The sequence below is a fragment of the Pleuronectes platessa genome, chromosome 12, assembly GCF_947347685.1.
Source record: "Pleuronectes platessa chromosome 12, fPlePla1.1, whole genome shotgun sequence".
Lineage (NCBI taxonomy): Eukaryota > Metazoa > Chordata > Actinopteri > Pleuronectiformes > Pleuronectidae > Pleuronectes > Pleuronectes platessa.
This window is the reverse complement of record NC_070637.1, coordinates 9,667,080-9,691,944: the sequence shown is the minus strand read 5'-3', so window position 1 is coordinate 9,691,944 and position 24,865 is coordinate 9,667,080. Positions and strand designations below refer to the sequence as shown.

Here is a 24,865-nt window from a genome sequence, read left to right as displayed (position 1 = left end):
CACTTGTCTTTATGAAGTAAGTAAACTAATCAGATCTGGTGTGCTGATATTTTAGCTCTGTCAATTTAAAGGTCCAGTGTGTAAGATTTAGGTGAAAGGGATCTATTGGCAGAAATTTAATATGAAATAATCCTAGTGATGTTTTCACTAGTGTGTTTCATGTAAATTGTACATATTGTTGTTTTCTTTACCCTTGAATGGGACCTTTATATTGAAATACTTTATATTTACATTGGGAGCGGCTCCTCTCTATTGAGGCCGCCATGTTTTTTACAGAAGCCCAAACTGGACAAACTAAACACCTTTTGAGTCTTTATGACAACTGAAGGCTGCCACAGGTTCTCTCTCATGTTTGGAAGAGGAGGGTGAGGTGAGGGGTCTTCAGCTGCAACATGCAACTTCACCACTAGATCTCACTGAAACCTTTAATAAAACAGAAAAAAAGTCTGCACATAATGTTCATGCATAGTAATTGTAATTAAAGTTAAATGAGACAAGATGTAACTATTATATCGACTTTTTTTTTCTTTTGAAGACCCTTCAATATGACTGGGAGTAAATCAGAGCAGGAGAGAAGAATGATTTTCGATCCATATGTTTGTTTTATTGAAATACTCACAGAATCCATCAAACTGTAAAAAGGACAAGTTTAAACTGATCATAATAATAAAAGTATGAAAAATGACAGCTGTATTAATACATTTCAAATGTACCCACATCTTGAAACAGCAGGGAAATGAACAGGAGCATAAGGAGCAACATGAGGGAAATGAAGAGCAGCATCTTAGGGAAAGCAGGAGCAGCATGAGGGAAAGAAATGCAAGGTATATTCACCATCTTGCCTATATTCTCAAATGACACCCAGTTGAGGGCAGGTGATTTGACAGCACAGTATTGAATCTTGTGACAAGTTTGAAGAAAAGGATCTGCACAACTGAAAGCTTCGCTCAAAGGATAATATTTGCTCTCGTGCAAAAACAATGCTCTCCCCCAGACTTTTGATAAATTCAGTGATTGTTATTCCTCAGTGTCCATAAATCTAGATGTGTATTATTTTTATAGAGATGTGGCGAAAACAAAAAATGACGTCACGTCTTCTGCGCCGCAGAGGCTGCTGGGAGCTCCGCGCAGTGAGGCAGACATTTTGGATTTAAAGGGGCTGAGCTGGCCGTCAGTCCGAGCTCTCGGTAAGTGATACCTACATTTTAAAGAACTCACGGTGGACGAAGCGGAGACCCGAACGTTGCTGCGTGTTGAACTAGTGTAAATGCAAGTCACCGCGTGTAGAAAGGAGGAACTCGACGCTCCGAGCGGGGAGATACTCGTAGCTACTAGGGAGTGGTGATGCTAGCTGGTTAGCCGAAGCTAGCTTGTTGCCGACGGGAGCGCTCGGCAGCTAGAAAGGCGAGTTTCACTGCCTGATGTAACGAGCACAACATCCAGAAAATGTCGCGATAAAACCCGTGAAGTATCCAACATGTCCCGTTAATGTTCATTAATCGGCTGCTGGGGGAATGCGAGGGGAGTCGAAGCTCCGCAGTGAAATGCGAAAGTCAAAACAAAATGAAACACACAATCCCAGTCAGGAGGAGACCTCAAGCTAAATGATTACGAGCTATATTTATCGTTGTATGTTTTTATTTTGCAAATGTTTCCGAGTCTGTCGCTGCTTCCTGTGGCGGAGGATGTGCACAGTCATTAACATGTCGCTTCCATATCCAATGGTTTTCAGCATCGATTCATCATAGCGCAGCAGTGCAGACGTCAGTGTAAACAGGTGTCTCAGTCTCAACACGATACTCCTGTAGTTAAACAGATCCCCCGTCTGATTTATTTTAGATCTACCAGGTATCTGTTGTATAATCATTGGCAGTATTCAGTCAGACATGTTTCAGACAGATGGCTCTCAGCTGCCGGTTTTCCGTGTAGGGATGGTGGTCCGTGGTCCGTGTCAGTGGCACTTCCCTCCCCGGTGTCCCAGGCCCCGCCACACCCTTCTCGATGGCAGCCTCTCCTTTGTGTCTGGCAGTGATGCAGACCCGCAGGAGAGCTAGATAGATGTTGGAGCAGGAAACAAGAGGAAGATGAAGTGATCCGCTGCAGCCAAAGTTGAAACAGACCAGAAAGGCGTCTCTGGGGAGATGGCACAGAGGTTGGCCACCGTTTGCTGATGCTCCCACTGCAGTCTGGCCTGTTCGAGTCCATAATAATCATAACATCTTCCTCAAAGCATCTTTTATATGGCCACTGCAATGAGTTTCTATTATTTACATTAAGCTGAACATAGGGCTGGATGAGCAGGTTATCACAAACATTTTAATCTCATTATTAATGTATACATTTAAAAAAGAGGCTTAAACTTTTGTCGTCAAGCATGCTTGAAACCAAACCCAAGCTTTTTTAGAGAAGAAAAATGCCATCTTCTTGACTTGGTTTCATCCCCCCTTGAAGTCTGAATGATTCTGTGTGCGTATTTATAGCAAACTAGCATTGATCCTCAGTTTCGGGATCTGTTGGGTAAGTGCATCGACTTGAAAAGCTGTAGTTCAGTAATGGTAGGAAGAGATTCTGAGAAACGAGGGACTGAGTGATGATGGTGTTTACCAAATGGCATTGTGATGATGTGAGGCTTTAGGCCTCTGTTGATGAGGACTGATGAAGAGTGGAGCTCTGGGTGGGTAATCACGTCAGAGAGATATCAAGGCTGTGGTTGATTATTCAGAAAATTTCCCTTCCACTCACCGCATTTTCTTGAATCGTTGTAAGCAAAAAAAAGATTATTCAACCGCATCCCTGACTTCCACTGATCAGAGGAAAAAAGGAAACAGTCAGAGCCAAGCTGTTTCTTTGAAAACATACCGATCTTTCATAAACCTGCATTCCTCCCGGGCATTTGTGTTGGCTTTGAAACTGTAATAAATGATATGACCTTTGATCGGCCTGCAAGATTGAGTCATCGAACCTGTCAATAAATTCAGTTCCTGGGAGAATTGACAGAAAGCAAGACTTGTCTGTTCAGCAAATTCTTTTTTGCTTATAAGGCCCTGTTGTTAAATAGATTTTTGGGGGTTTGAAGAATTGTTAGCTGTAGAGAAGGCTGCTATTCACTGTGGATTTAATGTAATATTTCTATGCACCACAAATTAAGCCTCCTATACACTGTGAGTTCAAAGTTACCATCATGTCAATTTTTTCAGTGCAACACAGCTGATGTAATGCCACTTTGAAATAGAGAGAAGAATTTGGTAAGAAAAGGCCAGTTTAATTGTGTGTCAGCACTCACTGGTGCAAAACTGGTCAACGTTGCTGCATTAGTCAGACCATGAACGTCACTGGAGAGAGAGAGAGAGAGAGAGAGAGAGAGATGGTTTGTCCGTATAAACTGGCATTTCCTGTATGATCATTACAGTCCTGGTGTCATGTTTCAAATGCTCGGTGAGTTTCAAATGTTCCTGTAGCTTTATGACCATTTACTGGACTGAACAAGGTCAAATATTCAACACTAGACAATCAGACAAGTATAGCTTAGTCTTAAGGTGAGAATGAATGACCAGCAGTTTTATTTTCAAACATATTGTGTCGCACCATGACACATTCGATTTTGAGCCTTGAAGTGTTTTGTGTGGCATGAGCAGCTCCTTTTGATTGCGTGAAGCATCATTGAGTCTATAGTGTCTCATTAGGTATCTTTCTTTGTGTCTGATGAGTATAGAGAAGCAGAGTCTAGATCATCATGGCTCCCTCCCCCCTCTGCACTCCTCTGTTTTCCTCCTGCTAGGGGCGGGGTCGTCTCTCGATGTGCGCCCTGAGCCGTTGTTTGCTTGTTCCGAACGAGCAGTGGGAAGGTCACCATCATCCTGCAGACAGCTCCCATTCTCGTCGCCCCAACATCAACACTCGTCGCTCTGATTGCAGTCCAGCTCCATTACCATTTGTTTCACACGGAAGGTTTCCTTTTTCATTTTCAGAAGGATCTCTCTGGATTAGCACAGCAATTGTATGATGCTCTTATCCGGCATTTAGCGCTGTTGCTGGATGAGGAGTCATGATTTCATCAGCTTTTGTCTGTGCCAAACTATGAGGCTCTGATCTTCCACTGAAACCGAGGTTAGTTTTCTGGTCCGCAGCAGCTGAAAACATTGCAAGTGTGAATAATAGATGGTTTAACTCTTTAGTAGGAATTTATTGCTGTTAGTAAAGGACATAGTCTTGGAGTGTGATTATTCAGAGTTTGTCAGTTTTTTTTTTTTTATCCCTAAAAAGTAAAGAGCCACGATGACTTTTTTTTCTCCACAATGATTCGATATCTTGTGCAAACTTTCCACTCTGACCGGTTTTCAATTGCAGCCTGACTGTAAAGCTACATTTCATAAAATCCTCCATCGGTCTTAAACTACCAGTAAGAAGAAGGAACATCTGTTAATGCACCATGACTTATCTGTTTTACATGCATATTAAAGTGGCACGCATGCAGCTCTAGGACAAGGGGTTTCCTTGACTGCCTGTATTTACTTTTTTTCCTGTCATGAGAATTGATCCGGAAACTTTTCTCATGATTAGGAACCACTGGCTGACTCGCTGCTCATGAACTATGGTTGATCCTGGTCACTTATCTACCTGGTCATGAGGGGATTTGGATAAAAGCCCAAACTGGGTGAATGTGTGCTGCTAAGCCCGACCGATATGGAACAAAATTCTGATATATTGACCTGTGTGTGTATATATTTGTATATTGATAATGATTCCTGAGGTGTCGTAACCAAACCCTATAGGACAAAGACATGTAATTGTGGCTTGATATCTTAAAGTTTAACCATAAAACAAAACACAAATCCAACTAAATATATAGAACATATTATTAAAATACACCAAATTTATGATGTAAAATATTTAGCTATACAAATGAAGATCTTTTGTGTTTATTCTGTTTATGTCTATTCTGTTAAACATAAGTTTTCATAAACAGCAATACACAGATGTCTGAAAAGGACATATCACTGATATCGCTCAGGATCTAACTTGTACTTGAGGAGCATGTTTTTTTTATATTGTCTCAAAAGCAGTATGGTTGCACTGGGTTCTTATAAAAACAATGATTAAATGGGGGAAATGTTAAACATTAATCGAAGTGCAATGTTTTAAAGAAAAACAACAGGCCTGTTGGACTTTATCTCGCCACTTTAAAGACAAGAAAAATATTAACCTCAGCAGTCAAGAATGCATTGACGTGCAGGTACTTGATACAGGTGTTTGTGTTTTTTATCAAGGGAAAGCAGCTTGTTTTTCCACTGGCTGACATGAAAGTACCTCTATTCTTTGTTATCTGCTGGTTATACAAAGCAGTCAGGTGTTTCATCCCCATGTTCAACAGCTCAGAGAGTCAGAGTAACTGCACAGGGTAATAAGCTGCTTCATCTGTGAATATGCTTGTTTTGTTTTAAACAGATCTTTTGTATCTTGAAGAGAGCAGGTATGAGCTTTATTGTCAGGCTTAAAATAGGCTGGCCCTGGTCTGTCTGACTTGCAACACGTCAAGTACAGGTTCACTTACCGTGCTTCTATAAAGCATGATGGTCATATGGTCATATTCAAAGCAGTCTTTTTTTTTTTTTTATAACAATGCTGGTAAGGGTTCAGCTTTATTTGCTTTTAACATTCATAAAGTAGAAAGTTAGTTTTTTCTTTGTCAGGACAGAATGATTCTCTCTTGTCCGTGTCATCGTCTATTTGTCTTTAATGTTAAGTTCTCCTGAAACTTGTTACTTCTTGCCTGCTGGTGAACTTCACAGCTCACTCACACATTTTACTGTTATGCACTTTTTGTAAGTGATGACTGTAAGCCCTCTGGTCTTTTTCTTTTGACATATTAAACATGTGCATACCACGACTACAGCACTCACCCAGAAATAGTTTGGTACTAATGAGTTTGTAACACCTTACACTTTACATTTCAATATGTCAATTTACTACTTAGCCTTAATTATGTTGAGAAAGGGGAAATAATGAACAGGTACCATTTCCTTCATAGATTATACATTTTTTGTGTTTTTCATTGGATTTTAGTTAGTGGTTGATAGTCAAGCTTTTTAATTGAAGATAATATATGAACAATATCATTTCAAGATGAGAGAAGAAGATTCCCCCCCCCCCCTTTGCTCTCCATAATGTCACACTGGAGTCCATCATCTGAATTGTGTTAACGCTTAATGGAGGGCGTACTCGATGCATGTTGCTGGTGCGATCGTTTTATCAACAACGATCACTGTTTCATGCTCAAAGTAGCCAACTTTCGTGCTAACGTGCCATGCTAGCTATCAGTACAATGCTAAAGGGACCCAAGGGAAATTAAACCCACAACCAGATGAACACACCAGGTTCACCAGATGCCCTAACCCTGTCTACCTTTTCATATTATCGTATTTTAGTGGTTAGCGCCCGTGCTTGTAATGTAATGATTCAATATGATTCTGTTGGCGGACGCCTCCGTTGTAGCGTAAAAATTCTACATTGCGCAATGTGACAACATTAACTTACCATCAAAACTGAATGAGCAGTTTTTCGAGTGAAGCCTCCAATGCACACATCTGAGTCTAGCTGACACATTTGATTATTGATCACTGCTGCTCTCCTGCCTAGAGAGAGCCTCTACCTGGTGGTACAAAGTCGTCACTGTCCTCCTGATTAAAGCTCATTACCGGAGAGAGATTAAAGGGTTAAGACAGCTTTGAGTCCACTGCAGTAGCTGTCCCTGTGTGGTTGTCTACTGTTTACCATGAAATATATTAGTATCATAAACAACGCTTCCCATGACCGAGCCCAGCTGTAATTGCATGATGTGACATGCATGAATCACACAGGAGGGGGTTGTAATTACCGGATACCATTGATAGACCTCGGTAGATTTGTTCATTTGTGGGTCTGCCATGGCAAGATTCATCTCTAACGCTGAGCCAGGGTTCACACTAAATACATATGCAAATTTTCTCTGAGAAGAGGTCTGAGGACGGTGAAGCTAACAAAGTGACGTGGACATTCCAGCTGAAAAATTACAGAACATCTATTCCTTTTTTGGTAATCAATATAGTGTTAATTGTGTGTGGTTATTTAGATCCACATTCGTCATGATAGTGCAACATTGTAACAAGCAGCCAAATCATATACATGTCAAAATTATCTAGTTGAAAACCTCTTAAATGTATTTTCTGGTTTCCTTTCTTGTGTTTAATTATTGTCTTTAGTAGCTTTACGACAGTTGGTTGGACCAAACAATCTAGTACATGTTTCTCTAGACAGGTGGCTCTCAGTGGGTGTTTAAGTTCTGCATCCTTAACCCTTTATTCTCACTGCTGCTCTAACGCAACATTGCCTGGATACTATTTGGATGGGCAGGGCCGTTTCTTGCTCTGACATAATGATGGAACCAACGGTGATGTGGCTCAATGAGTCATGGATTATCTTCAGACTGTTTTGAGAAAACAGCACATGTTCCATGTACTCACCCAAAGGCTGACATTTCTTCTGAACACAGTATTCTTGAAACTGAGGTTCTTTTTCTGTCTTGACCAGCTACTGAGCTGTATTGCTGAGGCTTTTGTTTAGTCATCCTCTCCTTGACTCTTGTGCCGGCCATGAAGCCAGCTAGGCCTCTGTTTTGGTTAAAGTAATGTTGGCACCAGAAGCCACTCACAATGCAGCATCTGTATGCCCTCTGGTAAACTGTGAGCTGCAGCCCTGCTCCTAACCAGAGCTTATTATAAGAGCCAAGTCCCAGCACCATGTCCTCCCAGAATAAAATTCCCCTGTGGTCATCAGCTTTCTACAAATTTTTCGTTTAAAATGATCCTCGCACAAGCAGACGCTTTAGCTCCCTATTAGATGCAATCTCTGTCTATAGTAAAGTCCAGGCATTTCTTAGCTTGGACTGACGACAAGGTGGAACTGTGGCTGAAAGTAAGGTTTGGGGTGCTTTATATTCACCGCTGGTAGTCAGGTTGTGACTGTTCAGGAGGCAAGTGACTGGGAGTGACTAGTTTCCATAAGTCTTAGTTTCTGCCCGTCTTGAATAAAACAGTTATTTGATATTGCGCATGTTTTAAGACACGACATGTCTATCTGTTCACTACTTGCAGGTCACAAATTCACACAGACTCAGATGCAACATTGTCATTTTAATTCATCGTGTATTTTTATCTTTTTATACATATTGAGCAGATCATCTTCTGAGTATGTATAATTTTAATAGCACAAAAATGCTGACCCAATGTATCGCACCCCTGTGTGTCCAATAGATACTATCACACTTTCATCGCCAAAACGTTGCTTTAGGATCATTGTAATATCATATTTGCTGAGCAAAGAATTTACACTGTCTGTTATTATCAATATAATGGCTCTATAATGCTGGATATTGATAACATTAAACTCAGAATGGAGCAGTTGCAGTTAAGCGGAGATAACTCAGCTCTCAGCTTTTGTTGTGAACATTACTGCTAAGAACAAAGTCCAGTAGTTCTAACAAGTTCCCAATCTTCTTTCAACCTTCACAGGTTTCCTTGAGCTATATAGAATATGTCCACCATGGTTTATCCAAGGGAAGAGAAGCTGGAGAAGCTTACACAGGAGGAGATCATCTCAAACACGAAGCTGGTGATCCAGGGTCTGGAGGCCCTGAAGAACGAGCACAACTCCATCCTCCATAGCCTGCTTGAGACCATCAAGTGCCTAAAGAAGGATGAAGAGGCCAACTTGGTGCATGAGAAGTCCAACCTGCTCCGCAAGTCAGTGGAGATGATTGAACTGGGCCTGGGAGAAGCACAGGTAAGAGAGGGGTGTAGAAGGAGGATAAGTTAAGAACTTGATAATTTGGTCATTATATGAGGTTAAAGGAAAATGTTCTGTTTTATGAAGTGAATTACATTTAAGGTCAATTTTGTGTGTTATTTAATCCTCACAGCCACATGCTACTGTCCTCTACTTTGGGTGGTTCTGCTTCCTCATTCTATACTGAGCTTGTGTGGTGATCGTGATTCATTCAGAATCAGCCAGAATCTGAATGTACCCTGCAGCTGCAGCAGTTTGTCCTTGTTAAATGTCCTTGTTCTTGAATGCTGTCTCTGTCCCAGGTGATGATGGCTCTGTCCAACCACCTGAACGCGGTGGAGTCAGAGAAGCAGAAGCTGCGTGCGCAGGTGAGGAGGCTCTGCCAGGAAAACCAGTGGCTGCGTGACGAGCTGGCCAACACCCAGCAGAAGCTGCAGAAGAGCGAGCAGAATGTGGCCCAGCTGGAGGAGGAGAAGAAACATCTGGAGTTCATGAACCAGCTGAAAAAATATGATGAAGATGTCTCACCCACTGTGAGTACTTTACACTGACAGAAAGCTTGGTATCAATACAAATGCCCCTCACACACTATTACAATTGCTCCTATATATTAATAATGGACTGTGTGTATAACTTTGCAATATTTGGTTCATATATTTTGAGTCATTTAAACATTGTTCATGTGTTGTTTGATGTTAGATTGTCCTCGTCAATTGAGTTCAATCGATTCTGGTTTAATCTATTGATTGGCCTCTGCAGTGAAATGGAGAAGCCTTTTGTTTAGATAGTTCCTGTGCTGTGAACCAAAACAGAACAAATTTGAATGAAAATGCCTTAAAAGCACTAATTTAACTGTAAGGGGCAGTGAACTGTCAATGAGCTGGGATATGAAAGAGGAACACAACTATTGCTAGTGACAGGAATGAGATTTTCTTCCTGGATTCTTGTTCTCTTGGAGCTGGAGAAGATTCACTTCAAATCCTGACTCTAAAAGGAGTCACAGAATGAGAATGTAATAGCCTGTATCCATCATCTGCTTGATCAGGCAGGAAGTCATCCATTATCCAGCTTTGAACTGGCAACTGCATTAATAACATAATTTGATGTGCCCAGTTTATCCTGAACTCTATTTTCATCATGTCAAGGTGAAATAAGAACTGTAATTTTGATGCAATGTTGAATGTATTTGTCTAAATTAACCAATAATTCATCCAATTGCAAATTTTTAATCATATAATAATTATATCCTATTTTTTGGGGTTATTTGCATATCTTAATGGACAAAATAAGTTTTGGCCCAAAAATGTTTAAAAATAAATAAAACGTTAGCATATTATGGTTGTTTTAATATTTTTCTAGTTGACTCACAATTTTTGTGGGAAAAGTGGTGGTGTAATTTTTGCTGACGTCATTAGTAAAACTTCTCTGTAGCACCACAAAGCTTCTTTTGTAACTGAACGTTTTGACTCACTGATCATTATGTCACTACTCTGAATTATATAAATGATAAGCTTTCAGACAGGTAGTATCTCACTTGCGCTCGCTTTGATGTATTCAGATCAATGTGCTTATCATTCAGAATTTCTGAGTTGCCTGTGATACCTGTCGTTGATTATTTGGCATATCTGATATGGCTAGTTTCTGTATTGTCATCCATCATTCTGTCTGTCTGTCAGAGAGTCTGATCCACATATTGGTTTCATCCTCTCAGCAGGAGGAGAAAGACAGAGAAACACCAAAGGACTCCCTGGATGACCTCTTCCCAAATGATGAAGAGGAGACTGGCCCAGGAAGTAAGAACATGTTTCACCCATAAAACTTAGTAAAAGACCTTGTCTTTAAAAGAGGATGGTTCGCTTCAAAACGATATAGTCATCATTTAGTAAAAGGGTATTAATACAATAATTTATGGCATGTGACTAAATCAATTGTGTATGGAATTATTGGAAAAGCAGTTAATAAGATAATTGAGATTTTTAAAGCGAACATTAACGTTTTTATCCTTAATAAATAACTAACTACTACTTAATTACTACTAGCATAAATCTAGTTAAAAGAATAAGCAAGGTTTTCAATTGCCACACTTGCTTTGAATGAGGATAATCCCGTTATTTGGCATTAGTCTGATTATCTGGTGGACTGTGCATGCAATAGATAACTTTGTTTCATGCCATTAAACACTAATTGAATTAACCCCCTTAATCTGATTTCTTCAAATCACAGTATTATGTTCATGCAAATGTAGTAAGTGATATAATCAGGTCAGAGTTTTCTGCCTTGCAAGCACGCTGACCTCTGACCTGTGCGTTCAAACCTCGTACCCCCACAGTGCAGCACCAACACAACAGTGCAGCCGTGGCAGCAGCCCAGCAGGGAGGCTACGAGATCCCAGCCCGTCTGAGGACCCTGCACAACCTGGTGATCCAGTACGCCTCCCAGGGCAGGTACGAGGTGGCCGTGCCCCTTTGCAAGCAGGCTTTGGAGGACCTGGAGAAGACGTCTGGACACGACCACCCTGACGTGGCCACCATGCTCAACATCCTGGCCTTGGTCTATAGGTCAGAAAGTACCCCATATATGAGCTTTAGTTATTTCTGCTGTTGTTTCACTTTGGTCATGTTGCTCTCCTCTCTACACAAGAATGAGAAACACTTCGGTCTCATACTGTTGTCCTGCCTCTTCCTGTCATTCATGCAGGGATCAGAACAAATACAAAGAGGCAGCCCATCTGCTCAACGATGCTCTGTCCATCCGGGAGAAAACCCTGGGAAAAGACCATCCTGCCGTAAGACTCCGCCATTGCCATGGCAACCATGTCTCCACTTTTACATCGATGAGATTAGTCATCTGGTCTTGGTTCATAATCGCTTAAAGTCTCAGTCAACAGGGAAGCAATAACTGCACAGTCTGCAGTGTTTACTGTGCTACTCAGTCAGGCTGTGGGGATTTTGTCCAACTATTAGACTACATGCGACTGCAGGCTTAAAAAAATCTATCAGAACTGCTGAGTTTGTGCTCATACATCCATAAACCAATTTATGAAATCTATCCAACAGGAATAGAACAACCAGCAGTAAGATAATGTTTTTTTACTATGAACAAATTTGCAAGAACTGATTTACACTTTGTCACCAAAAACATCTTTTGTAGCCTATAGGAAGCTATTAAAGCACAGAGCTAATCTCAGATTGTTTTCCATGTCTTATCCTCAATGCAACGCACAAAGGCAGGTGACAACTCACAACCTATCTACTCCATGGGTCTTTCTGCTTTTTGAAGACTGCTTGATTGAACAACTATGTGTCAAGGCATTACAACACTAGAAAGGCAGTTAAGAGCTGCAACTAAATCAGTCCCCTAAACATGCCTGATTCAAGATCTATGCATTATTCGCTGAGATAGTGAACATGTAAAATAATGTCCTATCTCTCACTAATCCAAATCCGCACCATCATTTTATGGGCGCCTCTCTAACCCATACTGCATCCTTCACCAAAGCTGTAGTTTTTGTGTAATTCTGCTGAAGAACAAATCAATGCAGATGAAACATATTCCCCTTTGCAGAGTTAACCGAGTTCTGATACTGCAACGCTACACTGTGAATACCAAACCAAACCAAATCAGAGAGGAGTTGGCCTTATTCAGGTTTTCTGTTTCTATCTGACCAGGTCGCCGCAACGCTGAACAACTTGGCCGTCCTGTATGGAAAGAGGGGGAAGTACAAGGAGGCCGAGCCTCTGTGTAAGAGGGCTCTGGAGATCAGAGAAAAGGTAGGCCACATCCCTGGATTGAACCAGTAGAGAGGTTCACAACACAGCTATCGAGGCCTGATCTGAGGGCTAAACCTGTGAACTATTATCTCATTGTATTAAATTAATTAACAGTGATAGTCTATTCAAAATGTCCGTTGGAGCCACTGTAACGCGAGCTAACAAAAGACTTTAAATAGAGACCTGAGCAAATTATTTTCTTAAATTGTCTGTGAAGTCTTTGCTGAGAGCCGTTCTCATGTCGGAGGGGAACTGGAGGGTTTAATTGAGAGCAAAGCTAAAAATGGATAGCATTGGGGGAGTGAGTAGAGAGACCAATGGGAGACATGATATAGCTACAGAGCTCAGCACTATACAATAATTTGACTTTGCTTGAAATTTATATTCTGCACCATCTATTGATCAGCCAGCCTTTTATCTGATTTCCTGAGGGCCTGCATTAGGCAGACATGCTGCCTGGCGAATGCAGCAAGAAGAGATGGAGCTGCTGGAGGCAGCCGAAGCCACAGAGACAGATACACAGACTGAAATGTTAATTCAAAACATTTGCTTCTTGATTTCCATCAGGTCCTGGGGAAGGACCACCCAGATGTGGCCAAACAGCTCAATAACCTGGCTCTGCTGTGCCAGAACCAGGGCAAGTATGAGGAGGTAGAGTACTACTACTGCCGCGCCCTGGAGATCTACGAGTGCAGGCTGGGCCCAGATGACGCCAATGTGGCTAAAACCAAGAACAACCTGGTGAGGTTACCACCATATCAGCTGTTTTATCAGCTTTTCCCCCCAATCACAGTCCCTGTTGAGCTTTGAATGTACCAAGGTAAACTCAGTCGCACAATAGTTTCATTGTGAGCGAAACCACTCATTTTTTCATGTCTATTTAACACTTTATCTGTATATATTCAGCTGATTTGGCCAGATGTGACAAATGGGCCACCAAAAAAAAAGAATAGTTATAAAGCAGTATATAATGACACTTTTTCAGCACATGAGTCATCATCTTCAGAGTTTTTTGTTTCAGTTAGCTTTGTCTATAGCTCGCCCCTGGTCCTTTATCTGCTGACTTGCTTGTAGCTCCCTACCTCGACCGTGCTTCTGTCCTGTCCCGTTGATGATGGAAAGGCTTTATGGCGACAGTAAGGGAAGGCTCTGCAGTGCTAAATAGTTTTATTAGGAGCCACCGCAGTTCTCAGGAGAAATATGCAGACAGATGCACCTGCTGTCTCAGGGGCTACATTACTAGTCAATAGGCTAATTTGATCCATCACAAAAATGTGCTTTCGCTTCTTTTTCTTCCTCAGGCGTCCTGCTTTCTCAAACAAGGGAAATATAAGGAGGCTGAGATTCTGTACAAAGAGATCCTGACTCGTGCCCATGAGAAAGAGTTTGGATCTGTTGATGGTAAGGCCTCATAGCGGGAGGAATTATAATTTACAGGATATGGTGTTGCATGTTTAAATGTTATTTCTCTATTAATGAGCTGGAGGTGCTTGTTTTAGTCCATCTATGAACAGAGACTAAATATCTCGTTATCCCAGGAAACATGGTGGTGGGTTCTATTTAACTTCCTTCATTAAATAGAGACTAAATTTGTTTTTTGTGTTCTCAACTTCCCTCCACCTTTATCTTATACTCCATCTTATACTACTGTCATCTCACACCAGTGAGCAGAGTCACTGATGGACAGCTGGTCAGAAAGGGGACGATGTTCTAAGCAGGGTGCCAACCTTCACCATTCAGAGGAATCAGAGAATCTTTACAGAAACTATTTGAAGAAATAAAGACTTTACCTGTCTGAAAGATGAGCTTTTGCTATTTTCTTCCCTCTTTTCTAGTTGAAGTTAAGCTTTTGATGGCTTTTCTCAAGGGATTAGATTCACTGCTTTGAAAACGGAATGAAAGACTCCACACAATGCACTGTGTTGATGCTTTTTGAGCAAAAGGATCTCACATTTTTCAAGAAGGTCCCATTTTATATGTGGGAAATTAACCTGACAAAAGTGTTTAGATGTTCTTTAAACCACCTGGGGAGTTGAAGGTGAAGGTTACGCAACACAGAGGCTTGAAACAGAGACAGTAAATGTTGAATATCCCTTTTTAATCTTACAGGTGATGTGTTAGAGGTTTCAAAGGTGTATTTCATGAATTTTAATACATCAATACATATTAATGATTACCTGAAAACGTTAAAGTTAAGTAGGGATCGTCTGAAATGATGTGATAGAAATGATTCTTTATTACTTGTGTAATAAGATCAGGTGGTATTTTGATTGCCATGTTGTATTTATACTGCTTTATATATGAAGATCTATACACTTACAGTATATCTTGATTTTATGAAATTATAAATTTTAAAAAGAAAAGCTGTTTGTTGTATGTATTACTGAATTAGCTCAAGTTGCTATGCTGCTGAATAAATCTTGATTTTATAAACAACTGTTTAGAACATTTAGCATTTTTATATTTTTACTCCAGTTGAAAAGGGAATTCAACTTCTTCTTCTTGAATTTCTCTTGCCAAATGCAACCACAAATTACATTTAATGTTAATGTTCATGTTGGATTAAAATAAACCTGCTGACATCAACCAGTTAAGCTGTTGTCCAGTCCTATTGCACTGTGTGTAGACCACCTGTCCTGTCTGTGTCTTCAGCTGAGAACAAGCCCATCTGGATGCATGCAGAGGAAAGAGAGGAGATGAGTAAGGTGAGGGGGTTTGTGTTATCGTCCTGTGTCATTCTGAATAAAAGCTGAGCAAATATAAAACACTTTAAAACGAGTACAAAAGACTAGTCAAATGCAAGGTTATAAAATGTTTCAGGGAATTTGGATAGCATTGTTACATTTCACTTCCTGGAAATTGAAACACGATCTTGTCCTTCACAAACATTATAATCCACATTTGGCTTATGATTGTTGTATGTAAATATAGTAAAAATGCTGCAGAACCAGTTTGAAATGACCACTCCCCTTCACACGCTTTTCTTCCTCTTCTCCCTTATTTACTTCCAGGGCAAGCACAGAGACAACACTCCATACGGAGAGTATGGAGGCTGGTACAAGGCCTGCAAAGTCAATAGGTGAGGCAGACACTGATAAGCATGTTTTTATTATTTTTTAGTATGGAGGCTGGTACAAGGCCTGCAAATCAATAGGTGAGGCAGACACTGATAAGCATGTTTTTATTATTTTACCTTTCTATATTTCCTAATAAATTTTTTAGCAATGTGACTAATTAAGGATTAGTTAATCTATGTATATATTGGCTTTCTTCAGGGTTTTTAATAGCTCTAATGAAACAGATGCTCTTATGACCTTTGACAACATTTTGGTGTGTGTATCTGTTTTGTGTCCAGCCCTACCGTGAACACCACCCTGAGGAACTTAGGGGCCCTGTACCGCCGTCAGGGCAAGCTAGAGGCTGCTGAGACCCTGGAAGAATGTGCTGTGAGGTCTCGCAAGCAGGTGAGCAGCATTTCCAAACTTAAAATGGCCTTCGCTGCATGGAGATAGCTCATCACTTCCTGCTTTACTGAATTCTGAAATGTGATCCCCGTCAAATCTTATATTATCCCTTTCTCTTTCTCTACATTTCTATGGATCCAGAGCAACACAGTAAGTGGTTTGTCTGTAACTGATAGCCCCCATAGAGACCTCATCTCTCTCCCCTAACATCACTCCCACCTCACAGTCATTTCAAATGTTCCCTCGTCTCTGTGATGCTGTGACAATGCATCAAGGGAGAAAGGAAACCTAAAATCACTAAATTTTCTCCATATAACTTTGCATCCTCAGCACTCTCATCCATATTGTCAAGCTAACCTCTGCATCTTGGCTGGTTACAATTTGGTTTTATTTATCTGTTTGTGCATCATACGTGTGTGTTGTCTCCATCAGGGCATCGACCCCATAAACCAGACACGTATGGTGGAGATCCTGAAGGACACAGATGGCGACAGGCGGAGGAGCCGTGACAGCCTGTCCAGCGTTAAGTATGAGAGCGGCTCTGAGACCGGCGAGGAAGTGAGTATGGGCGTGGAGTGGAATGGGGTGAGTACAAATCCACGATAGTAGAGTCATGGCCAGTGACCTCACTGGAAGAACAAGGTGGTGTTTGTAATCACAGAGAGTGTAAACGAATACATACCATCCCACAAAGTACTATTGTATTATATATTATATTAAAATGTAATGCATTGTTATCTAACTTGAAAGATGAGACAACATGACTCTTTCATTTTAATGCTTTAATGTGGACTGATTATTGGGAGTCCTCTTTGATCTTCTACCTAAATCATCAGAGCCATTAGGAAGTCTTATTAGACAGGAAGCGGTCGAGTACGCTCAGGAAGCTCAGGACGCCCTCTCTCAATGTGGTCAAGTTGCACAAATTAGTCATTCCTTTGTGCAGGGCTGGATCATAAGGCCAGAGATCATATCAAGATAAAAAATGTCTCATCAGTTGATATCGATAATTATCTTCTCATTTTGCTAACCCTACATTCATAGTTTATTTTATGACACTGTGACATATTATCATAGACTGAATAGGAATTACACAATCATTATATTAAAAATTATATTTTTTAATTAAATAGCTTCTCATTCCCAGTTCTTGGTGTAGCTGCACTCATTGAACTGTATCTGTACCAGTCCATCAGCTCTCTGTAGATGCACATCTCCATGTCCTTCCCATGAGGTCAACCAGGAAATCTATTTTTGAGAATTGTAAAGCTGATTGAGTGTCTTGGCATGCTGACCCGTTACTGACAGCATCTAAGTTTGCTTTGGTCTAAATGTTCTTACTTTTGTTGTTCATTGCTCGACAATGAATTCCTGCTGCCTTGTTTTAATATGTCGTTGTTCTGCTGGTAACGCTTCTGCACAAGTGGAGCGGCAACAAAAAGGCACAAGCTCATTCTGTGGCACCCTGGCAACACATGAATATGTATGTGCTCAAAGAGATACCGCCTGTCGAAATCCCTTCTTGGATGCCTCATATTTCCACCAATAAATTCAACTGACAGGATCTCTCTCTCGAGTTAATGGAGCATTTTTAATGCAACAGTTCATCCTTCTTTTTTATAGTCTCATTATAAAGTCCGCTCGGGCGGTTTCCCAGAGACCAACAATCATTAATGTAATTTCACAGTGCAGCTTTCATTTCTGCACAGAGCTTCCCTTTGGACTTATAACCTCTCTCCTTGTTATTAAAGGGGTCAGCCAATAAAAATTGCAGATATTTAGTGCAGCTGTGTTTGCAGTTTAATCGTGGCTGCTAAAGCTGTGTCCCGGCTTGAAGGAGCCCTCTGGTCATGCTTACATAAGCCAGAGGAAAGGACTGTGCCAGAAGAGATGCCTCGTATGAGCTTGTGCCTCTCCCCTCACTTAAGTGCAGTCACGCCCTTCACTGCACCAACCCAGTCCAAACATGCATGTAGCTATGCTGTCCTGCTGGGCTCACCCTTAACATGCACACTAATGGACCATGTGCGTTCACTGTGTTAACACATGGTTGAGAAATGTCTGTTAACCTGACCTCCGCTGCTCCCTGAGCGGGTAACATCTAGTAGAAAGGTGGGGTTTGTGTTTGCTGGATGTTGTGTGAGTGTGAACGCTTCTCTTGACACATTGACACATACGCGTAACACGGCTGCTCGAACCGCTTTGGAAAGTCACTCCAGCAAATGCACCGGCATGTGTGTTCATCCAAGTGTGCACCTGTGTCTGAAACGTGTGTCGGCATGCAGAGGAACTCAGGTTGTGTGCGAGCTTTTCACGATCACAGCCACGGCAGTAGAAACTCACCTCACTCAGTCAAAAAAAGCAAATAAACTCATCATGACATTCTCATGCTTTCATAGATCGTTCGTGATAAATAATTTGTCCCAAAACATTTGAGGTGTTGACAAAAAGATTGTTAAACAAATTCCATCCATCCATCCATTCATCTACCGACATGTGCAACTGTCACCTGGCAATTTCATGTTTTAGAAAAGAGGCTTGTAAACTGCTGTCTGCTTCTGTGTAGATATTTGCTCAGAGAGAATGTGATACACTCGTCAGACCTGCCAATCCCCTCCTGTAAAGCGTTGCCCAAACACGCTGCTCTCAGAAAGTCTGATGTTACACACTCAACATTAGCTCATTTACTCAGTCGATTGAGACAACAGCTGTCGGCGAAATTTGTGGTTGTGTTCATTTGTACAATATGTGTGTGCATGTCTCATTTAAATGCATGATGTGAGTCGTGTGTGTGTGTGTGTGTGTGTGTGTGTGTCTGTGTCTGCTTTGTGTGTTCAGCTTCACAGTGCTCCTGTTAGCTTGCATGTTTCTAGATTTCATCCCTTGCCCTTTTTTCTTTTCTGTCACTAACCTATTTCCTAGTTGATTACTCTTGCCATGACAACCAATCAGCCTTTCTATGAAATTTCTTTTTCTCACTCAGTGGATTGTACTCCCCCTCTCGATCTCTTACTCCACCTGATAAGCTTAGGTGTTATATGTATGTATTATACGACCTAGTAATAGGTTTGTTAATGGATGTATAAGTCACAGGTAAAGATAATAGAACATAGGGCAAGCTGAGTTTAGTATTATAATGTGGTAGGATTATGTTCTCATCATTTATCAGATATAAAAGCGGCTAAAGGAAGTTGATACGGCCAAACTTTACATTTTGGATTTAAGATGCAGTAAACAGGGATATTTTCACAACATCAGTCCCTGTTATCAGTGTAATAGCTATATGATTATGTATTTGTGCTGATGCTGGCAGATATCTGACGTCTGCAGTGCACAGTCACCGACTGAGTGCAGTGCACCAGCTTCGGACCTTTTGGTACCAAGAGAGGAAAGAAAAACTGCTGAGTCAGTGTGACCGCAACCGCCCACCCACTGCATCCCTGACCCGCTTCTCCTTAAGTGCAGCTCCTGTGCTGCTGGATTTTCACATCAGTTTGTTGCAGTTACAGAAACCTGGTGCAGGTCAGACAGGACAGGTTATTGTAAGAAGCAGTTGCAGCTCAGATTTCCAGATGTGTAGGTGTCACAGTTGCATCAGGAAGCTGAACCCGCCCAGAGCTCCTATTCTTACAATGTGTGCCGTTTTTGTCTTTTTGTCTCTTTCTCTCTTTCTCTTTTATCAGGCCTAAGCCATCAAGATTATTCCTCCATCCTTCTCTCCTTCCCCAACACAATAGTAAAAGGATGTGTGTTGTCGTTCCCTCTGGCCTTCTCTGTCCCAACAAACCAAGCCCCTCTGCTGTCCCGGCACCCCCCTCCGCGGCAGAGCCTCAGAAAGCCCCCACCTGGTTGTCACCTCTGTCCCCAGTTCCACCGACCGCTGCCGGGACGTTTGGTCTTCTCTTCTCATCTGTGCTCTGGTTTTTTCCCCCTCTCCCTCTCTTTCTCTCTCTCTTTCTCTCTCTTAACCTTCCGCCTCACTAACCATGTGTCGTTCTCCATGTCAGAAATCATTACGCGTACTCTTTCTCTCACTTAACATTCAAAATAGTCAGTGTATGTAATATTACCCTGTGAGGAAGTCACTCGCACATTTACCTTCTCTCCAACACCCACTTGTAATTTTTAATGGATGCAGAGTTGATTTATTAGCTGGATAGGAGAAGAGGGAAGATGGAAATATAGATTACTGGAAAAAGGAAATGCTGAAAGATTCTGAGGATCAGTGCTTCCTTTGAAAGCAGCTTTAGCTCCAGACATCGCTCCAACCCACAGTCAGATGAAAACTAGCTGATACTATAGACTTAATATTATACAAAATAATATATTTCCACCGTTGATTTGAAACAGTCGCACGCTGAATTTGTTTGTTGCCTTGAGAGCTCAGGGCACTTTCACACCACACACAACACGTATTTGGATAAAAACAACATTGAAAAATAGAAGAGTAAAAAGAAGCGCACAAGGCTCAAAGGAGTGGTTGCAGTGTGGATATAATGTTAAAGCCACAATGACGCTCATTTGGCACATTAAGTGTGGAGCACTGAACCTGAAGTTGGTGATGCCGGTCGTAAAAAAACACAATATAACAGTTGAAATGAAGTTAACAAAACCGTTCATTCATTTTCTCTCACATGGAAAGACTACTACCGTATACATACAGATGTCTTCAGTTCAGGAGGATCGGCCTCGTAGGTGATGGTGACAGGACGTATGCATGTCATACACATGTAAAACCAAAACTAACAGCATCAAATGTACAATGCAACAAAGACATGAACCTTGGTTTGGACCGTGATCAAGACCTTTGAGGCTCTCAGCCTGTTTCAAAGTGACAATTGACCTCAAAGCTAGATTCCAACCGGCCTGTGTCACTTGTATCTTATTTTCCATGCACCTTTTTACAATTTCTGTTTCAACTCAATGCCTGAGATCAAACGCCTGAACAGATGAAATGGTACTGCAAAGCTACACAAGCCAATCCGGACATTTACAATAATTTCTTTCAAAAATCTTCAGCCTAGTTGGCAGGAAATGAGAAGGGAGCATTACTGTTTTTGTTTTTATAGACGTATTTGATTCGAGTTTTGTATGATTTTTGTTTACGTTTTTTTTAAAAGGATACTTTTCGATAGTTTTGTGGCTGAATATAAAGGTAGTAGTTTGTCAACAATAACATTGTGTTTACCTGTTGTGAATGAGAAGAAAAACGCTCAGCACAATTTAAGGCAAAGACCGACGGCAAAATCGGTCCGATCGCAGCAAGCTGTTGTTGCCATAGTGATTTATCTTCAAGTTGCTCTCAGTTATGTCCTTGGATTGATGGAGTATTCACGCACGCTCTATGTTGGCACACGATGTACACAAAGGCTTGCATTTACAAAGAAACTAGTCGAGGAGCACAGACCCCTGAAAGATTGCCATGATAACAGATTTCAAAATAAAGGACACACATGCCCAGAATTGCCTTGATTTGTTGGTGTAGGAATAATACTTAGATTTAATGGAAGCCTTGATTCCACTGTAGTGTTAGTGTGTATTCGTGTATGTTTTGGTGGTACAGTCACAGTGCCCGCTCTGGCTATGGTTACGGTATTTTGAAAACAAAGCTCAATGGGGTGTGTTGCCTTTTTTCTTACACGGTTGTTTTGCAACATCGTCGTTTTGGTGAATCATGTTTTTAGCCACCAGAGGTACAAGTGCAAGTCTTTTCCTCAAGATCAACATGTTATTTGAGATGTTTAACTAACTGAATGTACTTTAACATCTTGGAAGTATAATTGTAGGCTGTATTTATAGATTTGTCAAGTGCATTGACTATTATATGGCTTTTCAGTATGCTACTTGCCTTGATTCTTCATTCCTTCCAATGAGTCCACCTATACTTCTAAAGCAACTCCTGAACAAAAGAAGAACTGACTATGTTCATCACATAATTATGACAATATTGTTGTGTTAGTGGAATGCTTATTTATTGAACTGTCTATTCTTGACATATATAGTGTGACTTCAGTTTCCTCAAGTGGAAGAACATTAATGGTAAGGTCTATAAGCACTATCTTAGTAAGTAGGACTGCATTATATTTACCATTCTGCATTGTGAAGACTATTGCATCAACACTTGTTGGTATTCTCAAATAAAGTTTTTCATTTGTGAACCTTCTGTCTGTTTTCTACTTCGGATGGAGACGTCAGTGTCGATGTGTCATCGGTGGAAACAGTTTGTTTTATGATTCTTCTCTGGATGGAAAGTTTTCATTCTCTACAGCTGCCTCCAAAGCCTCAGACTCATCCACAGCTCTCCCTGCTGGTGATACGACTGTATTGCATTATGATCGCACCTATGTGTCCCTCCAAAGCCAAAGGAGATGCAGTGTTTCCTGGTTGGTTGGGAATAAAAACACACGCTATACATAATAGCTGGGGTTTGGTAAAATGGATGGATGGATAAATTACTTAATTACTCAATTATTACTTAAATGACCCACCTTTAAAAAAAACTGAGAAACTTGAGTCTTATACTGTCTGAGTGTCTGTTTGGTCTAGTTCCACAACTTAGATATTTAAAAATAAATCCACCAGCTCTCTTGTTTATGAACTGATGAACTATTTGGGGTTAAAATGTTACAATATAAAAAAACTGCCCATGTTTACATTAAAAACTGGAAAACTAATTATAAAGAAAAGCAGCGCTTGTCCATTGACAAGCTGGAACTAAGTCCTGTCTTCTTACAAATGACACTGTCAGAATAGTTGCTGATCACTTTAGTTCTGCTGACTGTAGATGATGACGTTAACACACAGCTCAACCACAAGGAGACGTTCACGATGGATGTGTGTGAAACTCTTAATGTTACTCCATACAGAGAGAGATTAACTTGAAGATGATATTATTGATATGAATTATATTTCAAATATTGGTTGCTTGTCCTTGCAAGACAACACGTATTTGCAAAAGCATAATTTCCTCCCAAAATTCTCAAACCTTCGATTAACACCGATGTATAATTTCCAGGTAAAGTAAAAGAGTTGCAATGGCAGGTTTTCCTCCACACGGTTGGTGCAGCATGAGTGTGTTGATGAGTGTGTGTGTGTCTGCAGGACGGGAGCGGAGCCCTGCAGCGCAGTGGCTCTCTGGGGAAGCTCAGGGACGTGTTGCGTCGCAGCAGCGAGATGCTGGTGAAGAAACTTCAGGGCAACGGGCCGCCTGAACCCCGCAGCACCAAGTAAGGAACAAATCCTCTGTTATGATAGACAACAGGTAGTTAAAGCAATGGTTTTAGTTGTTGAAGTCTGTTCTGAGTTTACAGCTTGTTTCATTGTAGCTTGGAAATAACCAGCTTTAGGTGTAATCAGTATTTAGTTTTGTTAGCTCAGACCCGGTATGAACATCGCTTTTCTTACTGTTCTTTCATCAGCATGAAGCGAGCTGCTTCTTTGAACTACCTGAACAAAACTAGTGATGACTCGTTTCAGGTGAGGATCACTCTGTATGTATCCTGCTGTGCTACATTATTGGAAATGTTCAAACTTCATATCCCCCTCCACTCATATCCTCTGTTCCTCAGAGTCGAGGAGGCAGCACTTTCAAGGAGAGCCGGGGCCTGAGCTCCAGCACCATGGATCTCCGCACTGGAAACTGAGCCACTGGTGCGCCGGCGGCTCTCTGTCAGCCGATCTGTGCCCAGACACAAAGAGGCCCCCTCCTCTGGCTCGTCTTCCGATCACTAACAACACTACAAGATCTGACCCAAAGACCCATTTCTCTCCAGATCCACACCCAAAGACGTTTCATCTCATTAAGACAAATATACGATTACTGTGTTTAATTTGAAAGTCAGGTCGCTGCTTTTGCTTTTGGTTCCTTCCTCATCATTTTCCCAGCCAAGAAAATGTACCTCACCCCCCACCACCCCTTATTCAGAATCACTGACTCCGCACTTTGACTTCATCTGTTTCCATAACGTCACCTCCGATGGTAATCTTCTCTAAATGTAGATGTGATTTTAGAAAATGTTGTGTTATCCGCTTCCTTAGATTACAAGTAAAAAAAAAAAATGAAATGACATAATGTAAAGTTGCCGTGACTACACTCTTGTTTCTATTGTTTCATTTTAATGGTTAAACATTTGCCTCTTGAGATTAATTTGCTATGTGAGGTGTCGGTTAACCCTTTGGGAAACAGGGTGAAACGTTGATTCCACTGCCGTGATATGAGTCACATGACTTTTTACGGATATCTTGTGTGGATATGACTTACTTACAATTTGTATGTGTTTCTGAATGGTAAAAAACACATAGATGGAAATGTTCAACTTCTTAAATTGTATATAGAAAAAATTATAAGGCAGAACTGGGTTTGGCTAATTCAACCTGGTCTTCCTGAATGAATCTCTGGTGCCATGTGTGACTAGCTGCAGGAGTGTGAGTGTCATGATGTTGTCACAGTGACACCGATGAGCGAAACAAGTCTAGATTTCTATTATGTGGTGATGATAGATTTTGCACAATTCTCAGATGGGCGTCTTTTGTCTTTAATTGTATTTTTTAGTGAAGCTACACAAAAGAACTGGAATGTCTTGTAATTATTTTTGATTCTTTTTGTTTTTCTCCCACTAGTTTTCTCCTGTTATAATGTTAAATAGAATCTGATAAGTTCACAAATCATAGATAGATTGTTGGTAAGTGGTGAATGTGCTTCTGTTTGGACCTGGTTCTTCTACAGTCACATGTGTAATAACAGAATAATGCCTGATAGTGAATCTGAACCGCTGACTGAACTTGATTCAGAAATAAAAACCAACGATTTTA

General features: G+C 41.0%; 1 protein-coding gene across 6 annotated transcripts; it reads left to right on the top strand.

Annotated features, from left to right (window-relative positions):
* Window positions 1-1,111: 1,111 nt before the first annotated feature.
* Window positions 1,112-24,865, top strand: klc1b (kinesin light chain 1b). Of its 6 annotated transcripts, none has more exons than XM_053435582.1 (16): window positions 1,112-1,187; window positions 8,547-8,817; window positions 9,123-9,353; window positions 10,532-10,613; window positions 11,150-11,378; window positions 11,518-11,605; window positions 12,489-12,590; window positions 13,158-13,331; window positions 13,892-13,991; window positions 15,243-15,295; window positions 15,602-15,669; window positions 15,946-16,054; window positions 16,487-16,639; window positions 23,156-23,280; window positions 23,473-23,530; window positions 23,623-24,865. In XM_053435582.1, the coding sequence occupies exons 2-16, from the start codon at window positions 8,569-8,571 to the stop codon at window positions 23,695-23,697; spliced, it is 1,896 nt and encodes a 631-aa protein (XP_053291557.1). In that variant the 5' UTR covers window positions 1,112-1,187; window positions 8,547-8,568; the 3' UTR covers window positions 23,698-24,865. The 6 variants fall into 6 exon arrangements, with proteins under 6 accessions (XP_053291557.1, XP_053291558.1, XP_053291556.1 ...); XM_053435583.1 differs by lacking the exon at window positions 1,112-1,187 and adding an exon at window positions 3,793-4,107 and having other exon boundaries at window positions 10,535-10,613; XM_053435581.1 differs by lacking the exon at window positions 1,112-1,187 and adding an exon at window positions 3,794-4,107.

Excerpts from the sequence above, each read along its gene's own strand:
- klc1b (XM_053435582.1), top strand. The coding sequence starts at position 8,569 with ATGTCCACCATGGTTTATCCAAGGGAAGAGAAGCTGGAGAAGCTTACA. Across the intron at positions 9,354-10,531 it reads ATGAAGATGTCTCACCCACT|CAGGAGGAGAAAGACAGAGA; the intron begins GTGAGTACTTTA and ends TCATCCTCTCAG. Across the intron at positions 10,614-11,149 it reads AGAGGAGACTGGCCCAGGAA|TGCAGCACCAACACAACAGT; the intron begins GTAAGAACATGT and ends GTACCCCCACAG.